This window comes from Phocoena phocoena, chromosome 18 (assembly GCF_963924675.1).
Source record: "Phocoena phocoena chromosome 18, mPhoPho1.1, whole genome shotgun sequence".
Classification (NCBI taxonomy): domain Eukaryota; kingdom Metazoa; phylum Chordata; class Mammalia; order Artiodactyla; family Phocoenidae; genus Phocoena; species Phocoena phocoena.
In genome coordinates, this window is record NC_089236.1 from 68,649,953 (window position 1) to 68,673,104 (window position 23,152).

At 50.6% G+C, this 23,152-nt stretch overlaps 1 protein-coding gene across 1 annotated transcript in view; it reads left to right on the plus strand.

Moving 5' to 3' along the window:
- Nucleotides 1–23,152, plus strand: part of FARP1 (FERM, ARH/RhoGEF and pleckstrin domain protein 1) — a 230,693-nt gene that overhangs the window by 202,808 nt on the left and 4,733 nt on the right. The window contains exons 16-23 of the mRNA XM_065895894.1: nucleotides 5,811–5,892; nucleotides 11,324–11,561; nucleotides 14,281–14,411; nucleotides 19,236–19,304; nucleotides 19,558–19,647; nucleotides 20,290–20,372; nucleotides 20,461–20,573; nucleotides 20,976–21,139. Of these exons, the coding sequence (XP_065751966.1) occupies nucleotides 5,811–5,892; nucleotides 11,324–11,561; nucleotides 14,281–14,411; nucleotides 19,236–19,304; nucleotides 19,558–19,647; nucleotides 20,290–20,372; nucleotides 20,461–20,573; nucleotides 20,976–21,139 (970 nt within the window). The remainder of the gene's footprint in view (nucleotides 1–5,810; nucleotides 5,893–11,323; nucleotides 11,562–14,280; nucleotides 14,412–19,235; nucleotides 19,305–19,557; nucleotides 19,648–20,289; nucleotides 20,373–20,460; nucleotides 20,574–20,975; nucleotides 21,140–23,152) is intronic.

A 23,152-nucleotide genomic window follows, 5' to 3' on the forward strand; every position in this document is an offset into this window, starting at 1 on the left:
TTAATTACATGTGGCTAATATAAATATATACACACACATATAAAAATCTATTCCTTTGGCTAATTTGTTGGCTTTTTGAACCCAGTCACCCTCCCTACCCTACATTTTAATGGAAAATTTGTCTTTACTCATTTACATAGATACACAAGCACACCCAATCACAGCCTTTTTTTTTTTTTTCCATTGAGAATCATAGGAGCCACAAGGAACAGTAAGAATTAGGGCATGAAGTGTGTTTTGCAAATGAGGCCTAAAAATTCACAAAGTTCAATCTGTTTTCCTGGGGTCCGAGAGCACCCCGACACAGAGCCGGGTTGAAAAAGTCAGCCTTCCCACTCCAGGCTGCATGGTTTGCTTTCATGTTTTAATCTGATGAGACGGTTCTTTGTTCTGAGTGGGAGGGCAGGGCCAGACTTCGGTCTGCCTGTTGCTGGGCTGCTGACCGGCTCACGTAGTGGTCAATGAAATGTTTACGGAGGGTCGGGAAGCCTCAGGTTCCGTGTGAGGGTGCGTGTGTGTGGTGAGTGTGTATGTGAGTGTGTGTGTGTGTGTGTGTTCAGCCTTGTGCTGAGATAACGTGTAGTTGCTCCCGGGAGCACATTAATCGTGGTGTCCAGGTCAGAATTTAGCATCTGGAAGGCTTCTTGGTACATGGGTTTCCAAAGTGAAATTGTCAAAAGAATTTTCAGCTGCGTTGCCGCGTGGTAATTAGGCAGACAACAAGTATGTGTCCCCATCTTCCAAACAAGGACTCTTTTCTTGTGAGGTTAACATCCAGAGGCTGTTCCGGAAGAGATATAATTACTTTTTTATGTTCTCCACAGTAAAGTGACCTTTTGTTTTTTTTGGATGCGCCACACGGCATGTGGGATCTTAATTCCCCAACCAGGGATCGAATCTGCGCCCCCTGCCTTGGAAGTGCGGAGGAGGCCTAACCACTGGACCGCCGGGGAGTCCCTAAAGTGACCTTTTAGCTCTTTACAGTAAAGCCAGTGCTTCGGACTTGTGGATTTGCTGGCGTTAACACGTAGAGGAAGTGTAAAACACGACGGTAGTTCTGTACAGGGCGGCAAGAGCATCGGGTCTCGTCCCTTTTCCCGTGGGCTGATTCCACGTTCTGGAACCAAGCGGGGCTGGCACTTGCCGGGTGCTGCAGTGGAGAGGGGACAGGGAGGGGGCTGAGCTGGTTGCATGAACATCCCAGGCCCCAGCCTGTTGTCACCACATGGCCTAGAGCTGGCCCCCCTCGGTGGATTGACATCAGGGTGTTCCCTGCGCACAGGGGACCAGCGATGCTATCCCAGAGAAATTTCTAAAATGAAAGTAAAGACGCTGAAGGTTTAGAGAAACAGATACGGTTCTGCTGACCGGCCGATGCAGGAAGGAAGGTCTCCTTGCGTCTGGGGTTTTAACATCAGCACGTTTTCTTTTAATAAGTAGCTGGCGAAGAAGAAAGGAAGCGAAGTCAATAAAGTCTGGCCTCCATCACCGCTCCCCGCCCCTCCTCCCAGTCGGCTTTGCTGCGTTTCGTTTCCCTTAGGTCGGGCTGCTCTCCGTGAGAGGGAAAGGGTTGTTCAGTGCTAATGGGAGCTGAGACGCCTGTTTCTCCCCTTGCTCCCACCCGCAATCCAGGGCATTCTCGCTAAAACATTTAAATTATGTCCTGTGGATGAACTAAAGACCTTTCTCATGTGTGTTGTCAAATGGCACGTCCGTTTGGAAGTTTTGGGGTCAGTGATTTAAGTTCCAAGATAATAGCTACAGACCTGGAAATCAAGTTTACATTGTGTCTTCCCTCCTTTTACTGAAATCAGGCCGTTCTGGCTCAGCAGTTAGGTCCTCCTTTGTTGTTCAGATGTGGCGGGGAGGGATGGAGAACTTTTCCTGTGATGTTGAAGGTGCGGGGTGGGGGTGGGGGGTTCTGAACAGCAGGAACGCCCCCACTTCGGGCGGGAGCTCCTTTCTGCCCCAGGTGTGTAAGGAGAAGAGCAGCCAGTAAATTCCCAGCCGCACCCAGACACACGCAGGATCCTCAGGCTGGCCAAACGATAAACATCTCCATCGTGACTCGATTAATAGCCACATGCCAAAAATCCAGAGATGCTACAACCCTATGGCTGACGGGCTGGAATAATACTTGATCGCGAGCTGAGGGCTGTCTCGGGGGGAAGGCTGGTCCCCGTCAGACGCCTGAGCATTCTCCGCTGAATCCATTTTGGGGGAGAATGTGACCCCGACGGCTGAGGATCAGGGAGGCGGACCAGTGTGGATAACCGAAGCTCGTAGCTTCGTTCCTTTCATTAAGGAAGGAAGTGGAGGGAAAGATTGGGTTTTGGCAGCAATTAACTCTGCAGAATCCCCTGAGTTTGAGATGCCTGTGGGTCACTCATGCAGTTCCCTCTCGAAGGTATGAAATAATTACCCAGGTTATTGAGGCATAGATTTGGCATCGTGAATTGAAACCATGGGGAATAGAAGGGCTTGCTTAGGGAGAAGTAGAAAGCAAAGAGAGAAGATAACCAGGGCTGGATTCCCAACACAGAGGCATCTTAGGAGTGGCCTGAAGAGCAGAGCTTGGCAAAGAGGACTGAAGATCTGACCAAGATAGAAACCAGGGGGCTGGAGACAGAGGCTTCCAGAAGCCGGAGAACGGAGTGCCAGGACTTTGGGCGCAGCTACGCAAGAGAGAGTGACCAGGAGCAGAAGTGACAATACGTGCTTGCTTCGGTGGATTAGGTTAAGGCTAAACTTGCACAGAACCAATTCAGGGAGTGGTGAGGGGAGAATCCATATTTTAATTAGAGGAGAAGTGAATAGTAATTAAAGCCATCAGCCAACTTGTTTGTTTTGGCAGCTAAGAGGAAGCAAAAGGATTAAGGGATTCTGCATTGCGGTGGAAGAGAATGCAATAGGTAAAGAAAGCCAGCCCTAGGGGAGACGTAGAAGACCCTGGCAGGGGCTGGGAGCATCATGGGTACCCTCGCTCCTTTTATTTTATTTTATTATTTTTTTTAAATTTTATTTATTTATTTATGGCTGCGTTGGGTCTTCGTTGTTGCGTGCAGGCTTTCTCTAGTTGTGGCGAGCAGGGGCTACTCTTCGTTGCGGTGCGCGGGCTTCTCATTGCCGTGGCTTCTCTTGTTGCGGAGCACGGGCTGTAGGCGCATGGGCTTCAGTAGTTGTGGCACGTGGGCCCAATAGTTGTGGCTCGCGGGGTCTAGGGCGCAGACTCAGTAGTGCGGCGCACGGACTTAGTTGCTCTGCGGCATGTGGGATCTTCCTGGACCAGGGCTCGAACCCGTGTCCCCTGCATCGGCAGGTGGATTCTTAACCACTGTGCCACCAGGGAAGTCTGTTCCTTTTATTTTAGAGAAACTTTAATTCCCTAATGGGTCTGGGTGCCCGTCTCCCCTGTGATGTAATTCACAGCGTATGCTCAGTTAGAACCAGTGGAATATATGGTGGTGTCACTGCCTGGTTGGGGGTGGAGCTGGGAGCTAGGGGAGGAGCCAGCCCCCCTGTTTTGATGGGCCCTGAGTATTCTACGCCCTGCTCTGCTTCATGAAGTGCCTTCCTCCCTGCCTTCCTCTCCCCATCCTGAGATCCTTGCTGCATCAGAGGTTGAGCTGGCAGTTATGGGAAGCTCCAAATGCCGAGAGGGGGTCACTGCTCCCGGTGCTGGAGGCATAGGGCGGTGGCATCTCTGGGTGTAAATCATCACCCTCCGCACTCGGGCTGCAGGTGTTTTATTCCGCTCTGAGTACCTTTCACTTCCGTGCCCAGATTTTTACCTTTTTTCAGTCTGATTCTTCCTTTTCCTTCAAGTTGGCTCTGGCTCTCCTGAACAGTTGGTTTGAAGATATTAGCCAGGTTTGTCGTTGAAAATCATGTTTTGTTTTTTTTTTTTTTTTTTTTTTTTTTTTTTTGTGGTACGCGGGCCTCTCACTGTTGTGGCCTCTCCCGTTGCGGAGCACAGGCTCCGGACGCGCAGGCTCAGCGGCCATGGCTCACGGGCCCAGCCGCTCCGCGGCATGTGGGATCTTCCCGGACCAGGGCACGAACCCGTGTCCCCTGCATCGGCAGGTGGACTCTCAACCACTGCGCCACTAGGGAAGCCCGAAAATCATGTTTTAATTTTCTCTGGGAAATTCAGCGGGTAAACTGGCAGATGTGCACGGGTATTGCGGTTAGAGGTTGTATAGGCTGGGCTCCTGGGCTCAGGTATAAGCTCCCGCCTCGTGACCACTGACATTAGACACGTTGCTTCCTTTCTTTGTGCCTCAGTATTTAGCTGTTTAATGGGGGTGATGGTGGTACCTGGTCACAGTGCTGCCACGAGGATTCAGTGATGTAATGCACTCAGCACTGTAGCCAGTACGCAGTAATCACCAGATGCCATTATTATTATTTTTTTCCTCACTGCCGTTCAAGCCCCTGGACTGTCAACATCAGATACAGCCTGGAGCCAGAGAGATATAAATATATACCCAAATGCTCTGTTAAAAGTGCCCACATCCACATACCCTGAGAAAACCATAATTCAAAACGATACATGTACCACAATGTTCACTGCAGCACTATTTACAGTAGCCAGGACATGGAAGCAACCTAAGTGTCCATCAACAGAGGAATGGATAAAGAAGATGTGGCACATATATACAACAGAATAGTACTCAGCCATAAAAATGAACGAAATTGAGTTACTTGTAGTGAGGTGGATGGACCTAGAGTCTGTCATACAGAGTGAAGTAAGTCAGAAAGAGAATAATAACGTATCCTAACGCACATTTTTGGAATCTAAAAAAACGGTACTGATGAACCTAGTGGCAGGAATAAAGACGCAGACGTAGAGAATGGACTCGGGGACACAAGGGGGTGAAGGGGAAGCTGGGATGAAGTGAGAGAGTGGCACGGACATATATACACTACCAAATGTAGAATAGATAGCTAGTGGGAAGCATCCGCATAGCACAGGGAGATCAGCTCGGTGCTTTGTGACCACCTAGAGGGGTGGGATAGGGAGGGTGGGAGGGAGACCCAAGAGGGAGGGGTTATGGGGATACAAGTATACATATGGCTGATTCACCTTGTTGTACAGTAACAAATAGAAACTAACACAACACTGTAAAGCAATTATACTCCAGTAAAGGTAAAAAAAAAAAAAAAAAAAAAATACCCACATCTTTGTCATCTACCACCCAGGATATCTAGGGGACCCCTGACCTGTCTCTGAACCTGGGACTCCCATCTTGCCCTCTTCTGGGTCATTCTCCCCATACCTACCTCCGTGCATGGGTCTCCTGCACTTCCTCAATTATATTTTTCTCTTCCCAAGGGCTTTTCACACAGCCCTTTGTCTGTATCAGACTAAGGGCTCTTGAGAGCCGAAATCTCAATTTTGAGGCTAAGTCTTGCTTCTTACAAGTGTCTGTTAGTCACAATCTGTAAGGAAGAATCAGTTTCATGAGCTTGTTACTGCAAGTCATCTCCACGCTATTCTCATGCTGAGAAAATCACCCAAGTGGGGATGGGAAAAGGAATGTAAAATGAGACCAAATTAAAATGAACAGAAAATGGCTCTTCTGTATCTCTTTCAAAGCACAGGTGGAATTCTTTGTCTGCAGAATGACTGGGGTAATTTCAAAGTCTCCTTCTGGCACTAACGTTCTGTGACACACAGAGAAGGGAGAGGTACAAATAGGTGATTGGAAAGGAAGACATAAATGTTGATACTTTGTCATCTGGGGCTGGCACACTTTCCGGTCATGTTTTCACTGCTAACACTTTGGTTTCCAATGCTTTGCTCGCAGGGAAGGCCGCTCGAATGCACACATCAGAGGAGATTACCAAAGAATTGGAGATGTGATGCTGAAGAACATTCAGGGCATGAAGGTGAGCTGCTTGGGGATTTGGGAGAGAGAGTTCCCCAGGGAAAATAATGCTGAGGCTGCCAGAGGCCTTGTTTGTGATCCTTGCCCGTGAACACGTGGCCTGATTCGAGTCTGCATGTAGCGCAGCCCCGGGGGAAACTCCTCCGTCTCCTCTAGATAGTTTTATTTGGAAGCATAAAGAAAGATCCAGCCACTTTGGGGGAAGCACTTTCCGTTCTTTTCCTCTTCCAGAACTCTGTGTTGTAACCAAAACACCAGGTATTTTCTGTGACTAAGTCATTCGAAACTTGTTTTTAAAAATTATGTAGACAAAACATTGGTTGACTGAGCATTTCACTTTTAGTTGTTTTGACTTCTTGCGGGTGTGACAAAGATACTGGATTCGGAGCTGTGTGGGAATTCCAGTCAGTTCTGTGGCTTTCAGTTGGTTTATAAGGTGAATATATTTTTAACCATCCAGCAGTATCTACGATGATCCAAAAGAGCGAAAGTCTCCCCAGAGAAGTCAGTACATAGTGAACCAATATTCTGCCTCGTGTTTGAAATCTGCCCCACCTCTTACATCTGAAATTTTCATTTTTGCCTTTTCATTTTAATCCATTAATCATTCCTTTAATATGGAATGTTTTAATTCACGTAATTTATCTTTCGAATACAAATACATCTATATTTGCATTTTAAAGCAATCTTTCTATATCTCAACCACCCACAGAGCCTTCCTAATAACTAATAACTAAGAGCAAGCTTGTAACCCCCCGAAGAGGGCAGGTTGCTTGTACTGCCACCATGCAGCCCATCCAACCATCCGTCTGTGTGTCCACCCACAGGCCATGCATACTAGCTGAGCACCTGTAACGTCTAAGGCACTCATAGAATAAAAGTTACTGTTGAGGTTTGAATTAACTCCTAAGAATCTAAGTTGTTTGTGTTCGATTTGTTCCTCTTAGAATCGTGTCTCCTGAGATAGGACAGTGGAGGCAGAGGAACGGGGCAAGGGGATGCAGAAAAGATAGGATCTGAAACTACTCGAGGAATTTCCTGTTGCTCTTAACAAGTTCAAGATATTATTTAACAGACCTGGAGCCTATTGCTCGCTTTTTCCTGGTGTTCAAAAAGCAACACTCCCCGCTTTGGGCTGTACCAGAGAGAGGCCACGGAAGCCAGCAGGACTGCAGAGTCCTATACGAAAAAAAGCGAAGAGTCATCTAAGGTGTTCCATGACAATAGTATTTTTAATGCCCTAAGTAAGGTGGATATACAAAACTCAGATGGAACAGTAACGGACATCTTTTCACTTTCCATGGTGGTTTTTATTATTTTATTTTTTAGAGCAATTTTAGGTTTACAGAAAAATTGAGCAGAAAACTCACACGGAGGTTCCATATTCTCGACACACACACACACACACAGAGTCTCTGTCCCCTAGTATTAACATCTTGCCGTGGTGTGGGGTGTTTGTTACAACCGATGAGCCAGTATTGATGTATTATTATTAACTAAATCTGTAGTTTACATTCGGGTTCACTCTTTGTGTCTTACATTCCATGGGTTTCGCTAAGGGCGTAACGTCACTAACCCACCGTGACAGCATCACACAGGACAGTGTCACTGCCCTAAAAACCCTCCGTGCTCCACCCGTCATACCTTCCCTCCCCCAGCCCCTGCAGACCACTCATCTTTTACCATCTCCATAGTCTTTTCCAGAATGTTATATAGTTGGACTCACCCAGTGTAGCCTTTTCAGACTGGCTTTTCTCACTTGATAAAAATAGCCTTTTTTCTCTCTTCTATAACACGTTTCTGTTACTGTTGTACTTCCTAACTTTCCTCATAGGAAGCCTCTCTCCCCACGTACTGCACTTTTTTTCTTGGCCCAGTTTGGTTTTTACCTTTTCTCATGGTGCTGCCTTCTGCCTGCCTGGGATGGGGGCTCCCAGCTGAGGCTTGGGCTCCTCCATGGACCTCGGGGCAGTGGCAGACACCTGCCAGCTCGGTCCCCGCCCCCTTGGGACAGCCCCAGAGTTCTGTTTGCCACCTCCCCTCGTGTCCCTCTGGCGGAAGGGTGCCCTACGGTAGACATCCGTCCTCCTCTCTGGTCACCTAGCACCTAAGCCCTCCTAAAAATAGACCTGATTTCCGCCCAGGGCAATTCTTTCCCCGTCAGTCTAGTGAGTTGGCGTTTTTGCACATAGTCGGCTAACCCTCGGCTGCGCTGGCGTTTCAACCATTGTGCCGGTGCCACCAGCATTTGTAGCATGGACTCTGTGCAGGCAGAATAGAAATAGATGGAGAGGCTCGGAGAGCCTCTGGCAGCCTTTTGGAGAAATTGGGTTGTTTTTTTACTGTGGTTGTTATTGTCGGTTTTAAAGAATTTTTATGAAGGGTGGAGGGGAACGGCAGAAGGTTCTGGACATGTAGAAGCCCGGGTTGGCACTTTTGTCCAAAATGCTTCGGGTGAGCTCCAACTTGCAGTGTCTTTCCCGCTCATCCCCCCACCTGTGCGTTTACCTGCACGTGTTCAGGGGCTCAGCAGGGATGCTGACATCACCCTGCAGCTGTCCCCAGACCCTCCGCACGGGACCGAGGGAGCCGGCCAGGGGCTCCAATCCCTGCCGAAAAGTCAGAGGCTATCCAGATGATGATCTCTAGCCCGGGCTGTGAACTTTCAACTGGAAACATCTGCCCAGATGCCCAAAGGCATTTCACAGGCCAAGGAGGCCCTTGCCTTTTACCTGGACCCTTCCCCTGCTGGTCAGGCTGTGACCTTCCCTCCCGGGCCCTGTCTTCCTGAGCTTCTACCGCCTGCCCCCTCTCCTCCTTCACCCTTCCGCTTCCCTCCCATCGCCTCTCAGTTCTCCTTCCCATCTGACTCACCAGCTGCCTCTCGTCCACCCGTCCTCCCCAACCACCATTGATATCGTAGACCGACTAGGCTCCAAACCCGCCTGGCCTCTTTGTGGTTTAGAGAATACAGTCCAAGCTCTAAACCTGAGCGAGGAAGCCTTCCCTAGATGATCTTTCACCTTCCACCTCCCATCCTTCACATTCTACTCTGTGCTCCAATGACCTTGAATCCACCTCTCCAGGCACTTGGGGCCTCGCAAGACCCCTTTCTGAGCGGGGTGCATGCATTGGTTCGTTTGCTCATTAATGCCTGCAGGCAGCAGACATCTGTGGAGCACCTATGGTGTACATCAGGCCCCAAGGATGTAGTGACAGGACAGACGCACTCTCAAATGAGGGACTGCACGTGTGAAAACACTGCATAGAGCTACACGCACGCACACCCATGCCACATACTTACACGTGCACACACACAAGTGAGGGCGTGTATAACTGGCAGAATCCAAATAAACTCTCGTTTGTCCCAGTGTCAACGTCCTGGTTGGGATATTGTGCTGTAGTTAGGCAAGATGTGAGCGTTAGGGGAAGCCGGCTGAAGGGGTACGTAGGACCCCACCCCCCCGTACTTGTCTTTGCAACTTCCTGTGAATCTATATATGTTTTTTTAAAGTCAGCAGGGAGACCACGTGATAAAGGCTAAGATGGACAATAAGCCCAGGAGGAAAGGGAGAGCAGGGAAGGCCCCAGAGCTGGCCCTGAAGGACGGAGGTGCGGGGGGGGGGGGCTGACGGGGGTGTGTCTTAGGAGCAGAGCGCCCTGTGCCAAGGTTCTGGGTGCCAGGGCCCGGCACATTCAAGGGCAGGTTGTTCAATGGGTGTCCAGAGCGAGTAGCAAGAGGCCATGTTGGAGAGGCAGAAGGGGTTACATGCTAAGGGCCCCATGTGCCCTAACGACAACTCTGGAGTTTGTCCTGAGAGGGTGGACATTCTTGTCGCATTCCAAGCAAGAGACGATGTGCCCATTTGCATTGGGGTAAGTTCCTTTTGGTGGCACTCGAAAGTCAGGTGTCAGGAGTGGAGACAGAGACCCCGATGGAGACACCATTGCAGTGGCCAAAACAAGGGCAGTGACCACGGGGTGAAGCCAGGAACAGGCTTGCTGTTTTTAGGAGGTAGAGTTGGCGGGACTTGGTGAAGGATTCAGAAAATGAGGGGATCTGGAATCTTATCCAGGTTTTCTGTCCTGAGTAGGCGGTTGGTGGCGGCACCCATCCTGGGGTTAGAGGATCACGGGGCAGCCTCAGTTGCCACAGGGGGTATTGGGTTGGTGTCTGGACTCACTGCGTTTCCCGCTCTTTGCGGAGCGTGGGAATGGAGGTGCCGGGATGGGGAATCCAGATGTGGGAGTTAGCAGCACATGGATAGTGAGCCCACCTCTGGGAAATACTGATGGGGTAAGACGTGAGGACGACAGCTGCGTGGGGAGTTAATACCTCCTGAACGCTCTGTCAAACTTGTTGCCCCACGTCTGTCTCCACCACCACCTGTTCAAGGAAAGCGATATTCGACAGCACTTGTTAAAGACGGTAGAGCAGACTATTCAGGGCCGTTGCCATAGGTATGGGGACACTGCAGTGGGATTTTACAGTGGGAGAGAGGGATTGGCCTCAGCTCCAAGTGCACCGGGGGCAAGTGGAGATCTACAGCCAAGGAGCAGGGCGGGGCTCAGAGGATGGGAAATTTCTGTGACGAAACATCACGGTCGTGAGGGGGGGGACTCTGGCTGAACCGACTTAACAGGATTCTTTCCCGAAGACAAGTGGGGTGCTCAGGCATCACCTGGGGGGGGTGCAGATCCCAATGTCAAGGGTGACCAGGTATCCAGGGTGGAGGGTCCTGGTTGAACTGACTTAGCAGGGTTCTCACCGAAACGGGATTGTACAAGGAAGGGCACAGGCTGGCCTGGGAGAAGCTTCAGGAGGCTGACAAAAGTTGGCTCAGGCAAAGGGTCTCGGTCAGACCCCAGTAGAGAAGGACCGCGTCTCATTCCTGTCCGCTCCCCGGAATCCAGCAGAGCAGGATATGCTCAATTATTACATGAGCAAATTGGGGGGGGGGGTAGTTAAACAGAAATACATAGTTTTAACTCTATGACGTTTATTCAGTGGCCCTGGCCTATTTGTCGTTTTTTGATGTTTAGGAGAAAACCCCAAGCCCCCTGAAGGAGCTCCCATTGTTTTATTTCCCCTCAGTTTTGCCAGTCTTCTTTTAAAAGGACATGTATACCTCTAATGTTATATCTACATCTCAAATATTTTATAATCCCTGCGTATTTTAAACTGTGCGATGCTTTAATAGAGTGTTTTATTCCATCCTGAGAAGTTAAATGGTGAAATATTAAAAACATGAAATTAAGTAAATGGAATGAAGTCATGAAAGCGAAGGTGATCTCTTTTGAGTGTTAAGATGGGTGGACCATGTGGCTGAGCAGGACTCCGCCCCTCCCCCTCTTCCCCCTCCCCCCTCCCCCCTTCCCCCTTTTGTCTCCCCGGCTCCCTGCCCCACCCGCTCCCGTGTCTCGCCCACCAGCAACTGGCGGTGCATCTGTGGAAGCACGGCGAGGCTCTGGAGGCGCTGGAGACCGGCATCAGGGGCTCCCGGCGGCTGGAGAGCTTGTGCCGAGACTTCGAGCTGCAGAAGGTGTGCTACCTGTCGCTCAACACCTTCCTCCTGCGCCCGCTGCACCGGCTCATGCACTACAAGCAGGTCCTGGAGCGGCTGTGCAAGCACCACCCGCCCAGCCACGCCGACTTCAGGGACTGCCGGGGTGAGTGCTTGGGGGGGCGGGGTGTCTTGGGGATACTGTGTCCCAAGAGGGGCAGATGCGCTTTTTAGGACCTGGTCAAATATTTTCTGTCCCTTTTTGGTCTTTCACGTAAAGAAGGCGGTAGTGATCACCATGGCTTCTCTTTTCCATCCCCTCTTGCATGCATTTTCTCCTTCCATGCTGCCTGGTTTAGTGCACAGAACCCTGGAGAAGCTCCACTTAGAGTCAGCCCCTTACAGGAAGCTTTCCTCTACCTCCATGGTGGAAACTCATCACCTCCCCTTGGATGGGCCACAGAAAATGGCTGGTAATAAATACTGTTCCTCATCGCTGCAGGGCGTTTGTAAGGTCACCCCAATAAGCATTTCACCTGTGTTAACTCTCAATCTTAACAAGAAGCCTATGAGACGGTTGTGAGCTCATTTTACATATGGGGGCTACTGAGACCAGAGAAGTTAAGGAACCTGCCCAGAGTCACACAGCTGGAAAGTAAAGGACATGTAGCCTAACCCAGAACCCATGTTCTCGACCATCCTACCCTCCCTACTGGCTCATGATGATATCACTCACTGTTCCTCGCTCAGCACCTGGGCCAGGTACTCTGCCAGGTATCTTTCTTACGCTAACACCTTTAATCCTTTAACGACCCCGTGAGAGGACTGTCGTTATCCCATTTTATAGGTAAGAATACTGAGGCTCAGAGGGGGTGAAGGACTTGCGAGTGTCACTCAGCTGGCAAAAGAGCAGAACTGGCCTTCCAGACCATGCTTTTCCCACTGGGCCACGCATCGTCTTTTTGAACCTGTGTCCTCTGCCTCGCGTCGCATGTGGTCTGTTACTGTCCACACTCCCTGGCTTGGACCTGCAGCCCCTTGGGGGCCAGGCCCTGAGGCCTGCTGGGTCCCCTGCACTCTGCAGCCAGTCCATGCACAGAATGCGCCCCCCGCAGGTGGCTCTTGACAGATAACATGAACTCGCACACCCGTTAGTATGTCAAGACCAGTGTCTCTTGCCTAAAGTATTATAAACTTAATCTTAGTTTTTAGAAAGACATCCAAAGAAAAGATGTGTCAGAGTAGTTAAGACATTGGCAGTTCACGGAAGGGCAACAGAAATGGCTCAAGGCGTGGTTTTGGCTTGCTTTAGTTGGCAGTCTTTGAAACAGACCATGCTGCCCCCTGCCTTGTGCCTTAGTATATTCTATTCCTTCCGCTGGGACTCCTTTCCCTGGGACAGTCCTCTTGTAAGGCTTAATCTGTGCCTCACCCTCAAGGCTGGGTGACCCCCCCGCCCCATCTGCCTTGTCCTGCCGTATTGGCAGTCCCGCTTGGCTGTGCCTGGATGAGATGACCTAGGGCCCTTCCCAGCTCCCAGGACTCAGACCTGCGTAGATCTCTTACCCGTGAGGGCGAGGGAGAGGGACGTGAGGGCGAGGGAGAGGGACGTGAGGGCGAGGGAGAGGGATGTCTCTAGTTTTGCACGTGCTATTCTCAGGCCAACTTGCCTAGTTTTGCATTTTACTATTATGCTAAACAGTCTCCATTGAGAAAAGTCTGTTCTTCACAATTAAATGGCAAAAATGTCTGTTCCCTAGCTGAAAACGTAAGGTGGCATCATTGTAGAAAGACTGGGCAAATCGAGGAATATCTGAATGTAGATTTCCTGAACGTGAGGGATGCGGAGAGCCAAGAGCTGTTCTGGAATGCGTCTGGGGCCAGGCTGCCATCCGTTTTCCTCTTAGAGCTTCTGCACGCCCACCGCACTAAACATTCAGTGCCCGGGAATTGTTTGTTGGACTAAATCGGCTGGTCATGTCTAAAGACAGAGCAAGCTCTGGGTTTGTCACTATGGCTGAGACAAGAAGCATTCTGTGATAAGAAGACAGGAAGCATTTCATTTGCATCCCCAGGGAGACAGCCAAAAACAAGGAATGCTTCCTGCCACAGTTGAGGTGCTGGGGGTGGGGGCGGAGGCGGTGTTTACTGTCCTGAAGATCGAAGTTCAGTGGACAAATGTTTCTTGCTTTCCCTTGACAAACAGACCAAAATGCTCAGCTACTATGGATGTGCCTGCCACCCAAACCCGTGCTAACAGGGCACCAGCTCCTTTTCCTTATTGGGTGCCCGTCGGTATAGGGGAGATGTGCCCACATTGGGAAATTTAGTTTGCAGCTGTTCTTTACAACCATTTTATAAACACTATAAATGTCTGCAGAAGGAAGAACCAGGGTGTGTTGGAATGTTCATTACCCAAAAGTGTTGCACTACCAGTTAGACCCTTTGCCAGAAAGATCCCTCCTTTGCCCTAGATTTTTCTATGGTTTTTCTGTGCTCTCTTTGCTCTGTTCTTTCCCGGTAACAGGGAAGGGAAGGGAGGGAAATCTCTGCCCCTGGGACAGAATTCCAGGCACTCTTATTCCCTTGCTGCTGCCCCTTCATGCCAGCAAGTGATTCTAACTGAAGGACACCAAGCTTGAAGGGGGCATTGATGTTTTCAAGATGGCTTTGGGGAAACTAAAGCAAAGCCAATCGATACATAAAGTAAATCACTCAATTTTTATTATTGAGAATTAGCAGTGTTTTCCCTAGAAGCATGGCTTCGTTATAGTTCAGCTACAGGAGGATATTACCCTGGAGAACTGATCTTAAAGATATTGGGGGAAAAAATGACCCACGTCTGCCATGAATGCTGCAGCTTTTGTGTCCGTTTCCTTCCTTAGCTGCTTTGGCAGAGATCACGGAAATGGTGGCCCAGCTTCACGGTACGATGATCAAGATGGAGAATTTCCAGAAGCTGCATGAACTCAAGAAAGATTTGATTGGCGTTGACAATCTTGTGATTCCAGGAAGGGTAAGCAGCTGTGCTCTCCGTATGCTTTGGAGGTAAAGCCAGAAAGACAACATTTAAATGACTTACATTTGAACCTTTTGAATATGGACACTCCCAAGTTAAAATATCCTCCTTCTGAAGTGGCTTCCTTTCCCCCTGGGGGACAATTGGGAAAATGCCTTGAACATTACGGTGTCAATTCAAAAATTCTGTGTTAGAAGGAGATGAGTCAGTCAGTCCTTCCACCTCACATGCTGCTTTCTCTCCTTACTGGTTGATCCGTTCATTTACTTTTTCCCACCGTATTCTGAGTAGATTTGAGACTGCTCATTTTATTTTTTTAAATTTAGGTAAATAAAAGAAGATAAAGAAAAAAATTTTTTTAAGAATTGGGTAAAATGGCGATAGAAAGCAGAGAAAACGCTAGTGCATGAGAGCAGGCAATAAATTCCCATGTAAGAAAAGTATTTTTTTAAAGATGCAATTTACAGGGACTTCCCTGGTGGTCCAGTGGTTAAGGCTGTGCTTTCACTGCAGGGGGCACAGGTTCGATCCCTGGTTGGGGAACTGAGATCCCACATGCCATGTGTTGTGGCCCACCCCCCAAAAAAGATGCAATTTGCATAACGTAATTTGAATTTGGAATTAAAATAACATTTTAGCCAGAACGTGATTCTGGGAGGGATGCAAGTTCCCTTATGCTATTAACCTTGACTTGCCCATGTGCATGACATGTAGGTCATTCACAATAAAATAGGGCCTCGCTGTCCAAACACACTCTCTCCACGCCAGTGGGCATTTAAAAAATACAGGGCAGCCTGCCTTTTTCCAATTCTCTTCCTAGGAAGCAGTCATTGACCAGGAATTAATACTAGGCAGTCGCTGTGCCTCGCTCCATCTTCTCTGTGGGAATTTTTTCCACTAGTCCCCTATCTTGAACCTCATCCAGGTTCAGAAGGGAATTTTAGCCTCTTTGATCTGCCTTAATGTGCAGACAAGTATCCCGTGGGTCAGGGGCTTCTAGTTTTATCTGACAGTTGGCCTCCCTGGAAACTTTAAATCTGTGTAACTCAGAGAAGAAAAGGGAACATCCCTCATCTTTTGGGTATTTGGGTCTTTCTGTTGGGAATCCTAATTACAAAGCTGACCAGAATACCAGTTATAAAATGTTGTCAGAAGAGTTATGTGGTAAATGCTGGGTGGAAATTAAAGCTGGGATTTACTTCAGCTCTGCTGGTGAGAAAATTCTGCCAGGACTCAGTACACAACAATCACGTTTACCCATCCATGCAGAAGCCTTTAAAGCCTTGTGGAATCAATGTAATTTTCTCTTAACTTTGGATGTTATGAAATATTTAGCATATCAAGCTACAGGGCAAACAGAGCATTTGTAAGGAACTCGTTTTGAGGAATAGTTTCCACGGTGCTATGAAAAGAGCAGTGGATTGGAGTAGGTGGCCCAGGTTCAATTTCTGGCTCCACCAGAATTGGGATGGCTCACTTCCTGGAACGTTCCTTCCCTTCTGTAACACGGGGGTCATACCTTCTCCGTCGTGGGTGATACGGATCAAATGAGATTTAATGTGCAAAACTAACACAATAAATACGAATTATCTTCCTCTTCCCCCACCTACACTTACCTGAGTTTATGCTTATAATGTCATTGAGTACCCAGCACAGCATTGTAGAAGGCACCAGAAGCTTTTCATCAGATACGGGCGCTCTCACCCACCAACTGACCAGGCGATCTGGGCGAGTTCCTTATTCATTTTGCTCCTCAGTTTCCTTATCTGAGAACTGGGGATGAATCTACAGGCTCACATATGCAGCTAATATAAGCACCCAGCACATGTCAGGCTCACACCACGTGCTAAATAAAAGAAGGTCATTATTATTGAGGAAGCTGAGGGGTGCTGGTTCCACACTGCAGACCCGCCTTAGCTGCATATTCTTATGTTCAATCTGCCTGCTTCTCGGCCACTCACTGTTTCAAAGTCAGCCCTGACTGACCTGGGAAGGAGGGATCTATGACCCTCAGAGGGGCGAGTTCTAAGATGGGCTGTTCCACACACGGAAGCTAATTGATTCTCTTTTTGTTTTTTTAAGTCTTTATTGAATTCGTTACAATATTACTTCTGTTTTATGTTTTTGGTTTTTTTGGCCATGAGGCATGTGGGATCTTAGCTCCCCGACCAGGGATCGAACCCACACCCCCTGCATTGGAAGGAAAAGTGTTTAACCACTGGACCACCAGGGAAGTACCCTGTTTTTTTTGTTTGGTTTTGTTTTTTTTTTTTTAATTTTAAATTATCGAATAACCTGTTGAGTGGAAAGAAGGCTCTGACAGATTTATCTACTGGTGGAATTTGAAAAATTGAGATTTAAAGGTGAGCGGCTAATGTTCCAGCTCCCTGCGGTCTAATTCCTCACCCAGCTTTCGGGCATAATCCTGCTGCCCTCCCGCTAGGGTCAGGCTGAGATGAGGTCATGTCCTGGAAGGCAGGATTCCCCACCCCGCAACCCCTGCCCCCACCCCGGAGGCAAAAGGCCCCAGCACACTCCGGCCTGAGCCAGGCCCCCAGGGTGTGTTTTCTGTCCCTAAGAGTTCTGTGCCTGAGAATTCTTCCGGGAGGATAGTGGAGGTTCATTTGAACAAAACTCAGAGGCCTGGATATTGTGAATTTCACTCCAGTAGGAAGCAGCTTGAGCTTAAGGATATTAGGAGCCTTTTCTTTTTCTCCTATTTCATGGTTTTTTTTTTTTAAATTAAAAAACAGTTCTGGGCAAGAGGCATTTTCCATCTCCAGCCCTGAGACGGTGATCTGAGTCCATAGCCCTTCTGCAGAAGCTCCATCTTCCCCTTCCCACATCCCTAAGATTCGTTAAGAAAACGCACGTATAACAACATCGGATATGCGAGCCGGGAACAGGAGTGACAGCACAGTGGGGTCACCACTCCTCATTCTCTGATCCCCTTCAGTGATGAGAGCAGTCCCCAAACACCGTTTCTTCATACGGTACCGTTGCTGTCTGATAGCATCCATCCCATGGACCAGCAAGTATTTGTTATGTGTCACTTCGTTGATCTCCAAAATACGTCAGTTAAATCACCAGCAGATGTTGTCTTTGATTGACATTTCATAAAGGACCAAAGCAGGAGTCAGGCTGTGCAGTCTGTAGAATGCAAATGAACTGGTTGAGTCCCTGTTCTTGGCTCGTTAGCTACTGAGGTCACAGGAAAACTAGGTAACAAACAGCCCCAATACTTAGTGACTGAAGACAACCTTTTAGTATATGTCACGGTTTTGTGAGTTGGGAATGGGGCAGGACTCAGCCAGGTGATTCTTCTTTCTGTAGGGCATTGACAGAGGTCCCAGATGGGCTGACCTGGAGGGGCCAAGGCTTACACTTGGCAGACGGCTGGAGGCTGGGCTCAGCTGGGACCGTGCACCCGAGAGCCCACGAGGGGCCTCCCCAGCGTGGGTTCAGGGTGGTCTCACTGCTTGATGTGCAGTTAGGGTTCCCAGAGCAAGTGTTCTCGGGGACAAAGCAGAGGCTATGTGTAGTTTTATGACACGGTCTCAGAGGTCACACAGCATCACTTCCATACTCTCTTTGTCAAATTGATCACCAGTCTACCCACGTCCAAGGGAAGGGGACAGAGACCAGCCTCTGTGGGAAGAATGTCAAAGAACTTGCAGCTGTGTTTTAAAAGCAGCCCTGTGGACACATAGTTTGGCGGTTCCTTAATAAGTTGACCATAGAATTTCCTCATGACCCAGCAATTCCACTCCTGGCTCTATACCCAGAAGAACTGAAAATAGCTGTTCAAACAAAAACTTGAACATGCATGTCCACAGCAGCACTGTTCAGAGTAGCCAGAAGGGGAAGCAACTCAAATACCCATCAACAGCCTAAGTGGGTAAACAAAGTGTGCCCCGTCCATGCGGTGAAATATTCAGCCCCAGAGAGGAACGAATTTCTGACATGGGCCACAGCATGGACGAACCTTGAAAACATTGTGCCAAGTGAAATAGGCCAGACACAAAAAGCTACATATTACATGTTGGACTTACATGAAATAGGCAAATCCATATAGACAGAAAACAGATTGGTGGTTGCCAGGTGCTAGGGGAGGCGGAAACAGGGAGTGAGAAATGGGGACTGACTGCTTAATGGTTTGGGTGATGGAAAGTTCTGGACCTAGGTGATATTGATGGATGCACTAAAGGTCATGCAGGGTAGGTTTTATGTGTATTTTACCACAATTTTTTAAATGATAGTTTTGTGGAGGGTTTCTGAAGTGCCCCTGAATCGTCTGTGCCCTCAGAAGTTTATAGTCGGGAGGGAGAGTTCCTTTCTGGCTCTTTGATCCTGGAACACAGTTACTAGTTTTTGAGAACCAGATTTTAAGTCGTCGAGAAGATGCCTCTATGCACAGTTCTCTCCTATGGCGTACCTGTCTTTCCCGGTCCCCGGCTGCCACTTTGTATCCATCCAGGGGCCTTGTCCCCTCCTCGCAGCCGGAAGCCCTGAGGGCCTGGGGGTAAGTGTAGAGTTATAGGTCCGGGTGTGAACCAGCGCACCGCACGGGCCAGCGGAGCTCCGACCGCCAGCTGCTTCTCTGGTGGAGGAGCCAAAGCTAGCCCTTGCCTTGCAGGCTGCTCAGAAGGAAAGGAGCTTAGAGGCGGCACGGCACGGCGTTCAGTAAATAGGAGCTATGACGGGTACGGTTTTTAGCGTGAAAGGGACCACGATGGGCGGAAGCATCTCACATTGCGTTGAGTCTGCGCTGACGCGGCTTTGCAGGCTCTGAGCCAGCTCGTGGGTGTGTTTTCTCTGCAGGAATTCATCCGCCTGGGCAGCCTCAGCAAGCTCTCCGGGAAGGGGCTCCAGCAGCGCATGTTCTTCCTGGTAAGTGGTGAGAGCTGTTTGTTCAAGGTGATCGGTGACTTGTGAGCCCATGGAACCAGCAAGGGTCACGGCGCTGGGCCTTGGCCACCCCAGAGCGGGTACCTGGGAGACAGGAGGAGCAGCCAGAGCTGCTCAGACTGGAGGTGTTGAGATCCACGAATTGTCCTGTCGGACTCTGAAAACGTAGTTTCTGTACTTGTTGGTTTCCAACGGAGCCCATTCGTCTCAGCCGCGCTTGTCCTTGTTCTTCTAGTTCAACGACGTCTTGCTCTACACGAGCAGGGGGCTGACGGCCTCGAATCAGTTTAAAGTTCACGGGCAGCTCCCGCTCTACGGCATGACGGTGAGTATGGGCCGTGGGCATGGGATGGGGACCTCTGCCTGTGGGCTGCCTGCGGGGTGCAGGAGCCAGTGACAGGGGGAGGGGCTTGATAAGGAAGTGAGAGCATCACAGGCGCTGTGAAAAACCCAGGCCTTGTTAGGGCTCCCCTAGAGGGGCCCCGGGACCTCACTCCCTGTCCTGCACCTGGGATGCGCGGCTATGTACCTTCCGGCATCAAGTGCAGAGGCAAGCTGCCGTGCCTACGTGGTGTGAACTTGCCTTTCACTGCCCGGTGCCTGGCCCCGGGGCCCTGAGAGGCCAGCCTCACCGTCCACGTGGAGTGAAGACCAGGAAGCAGCCTTTCTCCGGAGATGTCCAGTGGACGGGTGTCTATATTCTGTGATCCTTGGTGGGCAGAGGCAGACAGGGCGCCAGTGTGCACCAGTGTGGCTTATCCCCACACTCTCCTCAGTGGTCGGGTAGAGGGAGGTTTATGGCTCTGACGGAAAAAATATAATGCATTTTGACCTTGCTTTCACCCTCCTGATGGGGACTTTTTGGGACTTGGTTCCGCTGAGCTGTAGTCAGTTCGGTGAACGTTTGAAAATGCACTGAGTATCCCAACCCCTGCTCGGCAGTAACTTATGAACACTCGCCCCACAGATGGAGGAAAGTGAGGACGAGTGGGGCGTGCCCCACTGCCTCACCCTGCGGGGCCAGCGCCAGTCCATCGTCGTGGCTGCCAGGTAACGCGGGAAGCCTGACCTTTGACCTCGGTACCCCTTCTCCCCACCGTGGCCTGGAAATACCTGACGTCCATCTGTCCTCCTCCAGTTCTCGGTCCGAGATGGAAAAGTGGGTGGAGGACATACAGATGGCCATTGACTTGGCCGAGAAAAGCAGCGGCCCCGCCCCCGAGTTCCTGGCCAGCAGCCCTCCTGACAGCAGTAAGCATTGCACTGAAAATTGCCTTACCGATGCGCCCCATAGCCACAGTCTATGTTTGTGTTTTAAGCTAAAAATCAAGGAACTTTTTATAAGTTAAAAAAAAACCAAACAAAACCCCTTAAAAGAGAATGAGCGAACGGAAAATCGCATCCTTTCTGGGCCAGCACTGCCGCTTGTCAGCCTCTAGGGGGCGAGGGGCGGGGAGAAAACTGTTGGGGGCTCCCTGGCAGAGGATGTGGTGGGACGTCCCTGGCCAAACCCTCACTGCCAGTGTGACTTCCTGCCCGGTGGGTGCCCGGGACCCCCAGCCTTCCCATCCCATTCGGCTCCTGGGCGGGGTCGGGACAGGGGCCCTCCTGGCGAGCAGAGAGGAAAGCGCTGCCTCTTTGCTGCCCCCGCAGAGTCCCCGGAGGAGGCAGCGGGCGACCAGGAGTCGGAGGACGACCTCAGCGCCTCGCGCACCTCGTTGGAGCGCCAGGCCCCGCACCGCGGCAACACCATGGTGCACGTGTGCTGGCACCGCAACACCAGCGTCTCCATGGTGGACTTCAGCGTGGCCGTGGAGGTAGGGCAGGCGGCGGGGGGTCAGGCCACGGGCACTGGCCTTCTGAGCATGTGCGCCCTGTGGGCCGGCAGGTGCACCGGCCTTGGCGTCTGTCCGTTCCCAGGCCGCCTGTGCAGTGATGGTTTCCTTTTGTCTGCCTTCTGGACCGTGCCGTCTGCTCTCGCGGAGTTAGCCACAGGGCGGGGACTGTGCGTGCCTTTATTCGTGTGTCCGCGCCGAGAGGTCCGGATGGGCCGCGCAGGCGCCGTTCTTGCTGCGCCCTGGAGCAGGCCCCGGAATCGGGTGCGGGGAGGCGGTATGGTTGGAAAGCCGGTGCCAGCCAGGGCCACAGCAGGTAGGTGTGTTTCATGGAAGAACCTGCAAGAAGCCGGCTCTCGGAGCATCCCGAAGATCTGGCTTTGGGGATGGGGGCTCTCCCCGTATTGCGACCGTGAACCTTCTAGAACTCTCCAAACCTCATTCCCTAAGCGTCCTCCAGTCCAGGTCCATAATCCCTAACCTTTCAGAAAATGCGAAGCCCAGAAAGCTCTGAAACCGTGAAGTTCTCGTCATACCCCATTGACAGAGAAGCTGAACTGACCAGTCAGGAGGCTGTCTGTCGGTTTTGCGAGCGCGTCCTGTTTTATACTACAGAATTGCTGTGTTTGATTCTGGGCTACAACCCCAGACCCCACTGCCTGGGGTGCCATAGAGGACAGGCACTGGATTATCTTTCTAAAATCTGACAAATTCTGAATTCCTAAGTGTGCCTGGCCCGAAAATGTCACATAGGAGATTGTGAGCCACGAACAGCGGTTCGTTTGCTTTCGGAACCAACAGTGTGTTGGTTCAAGTGAGCCGAACATTTCTTGATGGGTAGGCCATAGGGGTTCTCTGAGATTGTTTTCTGGAACTGAGCTTCACAGGTCCACAGAACTGTGTTGGTTGAGTTTCCCTGCTACAGCTAATGTTCTAAAACCCATGCTTCCTCGTCAAGACATCCTCATCCTCGGGGCTGTCCCAGCGCGTGGAGCTCCCCGACTGTGCGTGGCCTTCCGTCTCCTGCATCCGCCCCACGGCGGCGGGGGCTCACGGTACTCATCCTCCTTCCCATCACATTTCCACTGCATCTGTCGGCGAAGCTTGCCAACTGGAGATTTCTTCCAGGGAACAGGGATCTTTCCAGCAAGGAGGGGGCAGTGGCCATCTGGAGGCGAAAAATACCTGATGACATCTCTTCTGTCCAGGCGAGGCCAGGGGAAGGGCGGGGCCGTGCGGGAGAAGTCCTCTTTGCTTCGCTTTATACTCACCTTTGCGATGTGTAGTCAGGGCTGTGGAGGTGTGGGAATTTGGTAGGCACGAACCTTCCTCCTTAACCCTGGAGGCAGGCAGGCCATTCAAGAATGCGGCCCAGACACAGCTCCTCGAGCCCAGCTTTTCAGGATGATAGCCTGCACTGGTGCTATGTGTGCACACACGCGCGTGTGTCAGTCAGCCGAGTGGTCAGCACGCTGCGGCCTCAGACCAAACCCTGCCCGCCCCCTGCTTGGTTACAGCCCGTCAGCGAAGACCAGGGTTTTCCGTTTTTGAGTGGTTACTACAACTATCTTTGATTTTGCCCCTTGGCCCAAAAAGCCTAAAATAGTATTTGGCCCTTTGAGGAAAGGTTTGCTGAACGTTGTAGCCCGTGCGAGCGAGCCCTGAGCCAGTGTGGTTTTAAGGTGGCCGTGATGCAGCTTGGATGCTCGTGGAACTGGCGCGTCTGTCGCTCTGTGAATGTCCCTTCCTTGCCCGATCCCCCTTCCCCAAGGCGTGTGGCTTCAGTCTGGTGTCCGTGGTGGGCTCCTGTGGGTGACCCATGCCCCTGGGTGACCGGAGGTGGGGGAAGGGGGACGAGGGAGTGGCTCCTTCCTTCTTGACGTGCTGCTTCCTTACCGTCCCCGGCACCAGGTTCTCTCTTCTAGGGCTCGTGCAGGTAGGAGTGAGTGAGGGGGATGTTTGGGGGCAGCGTGAAATTGAGCTGGCCTCCGTAGA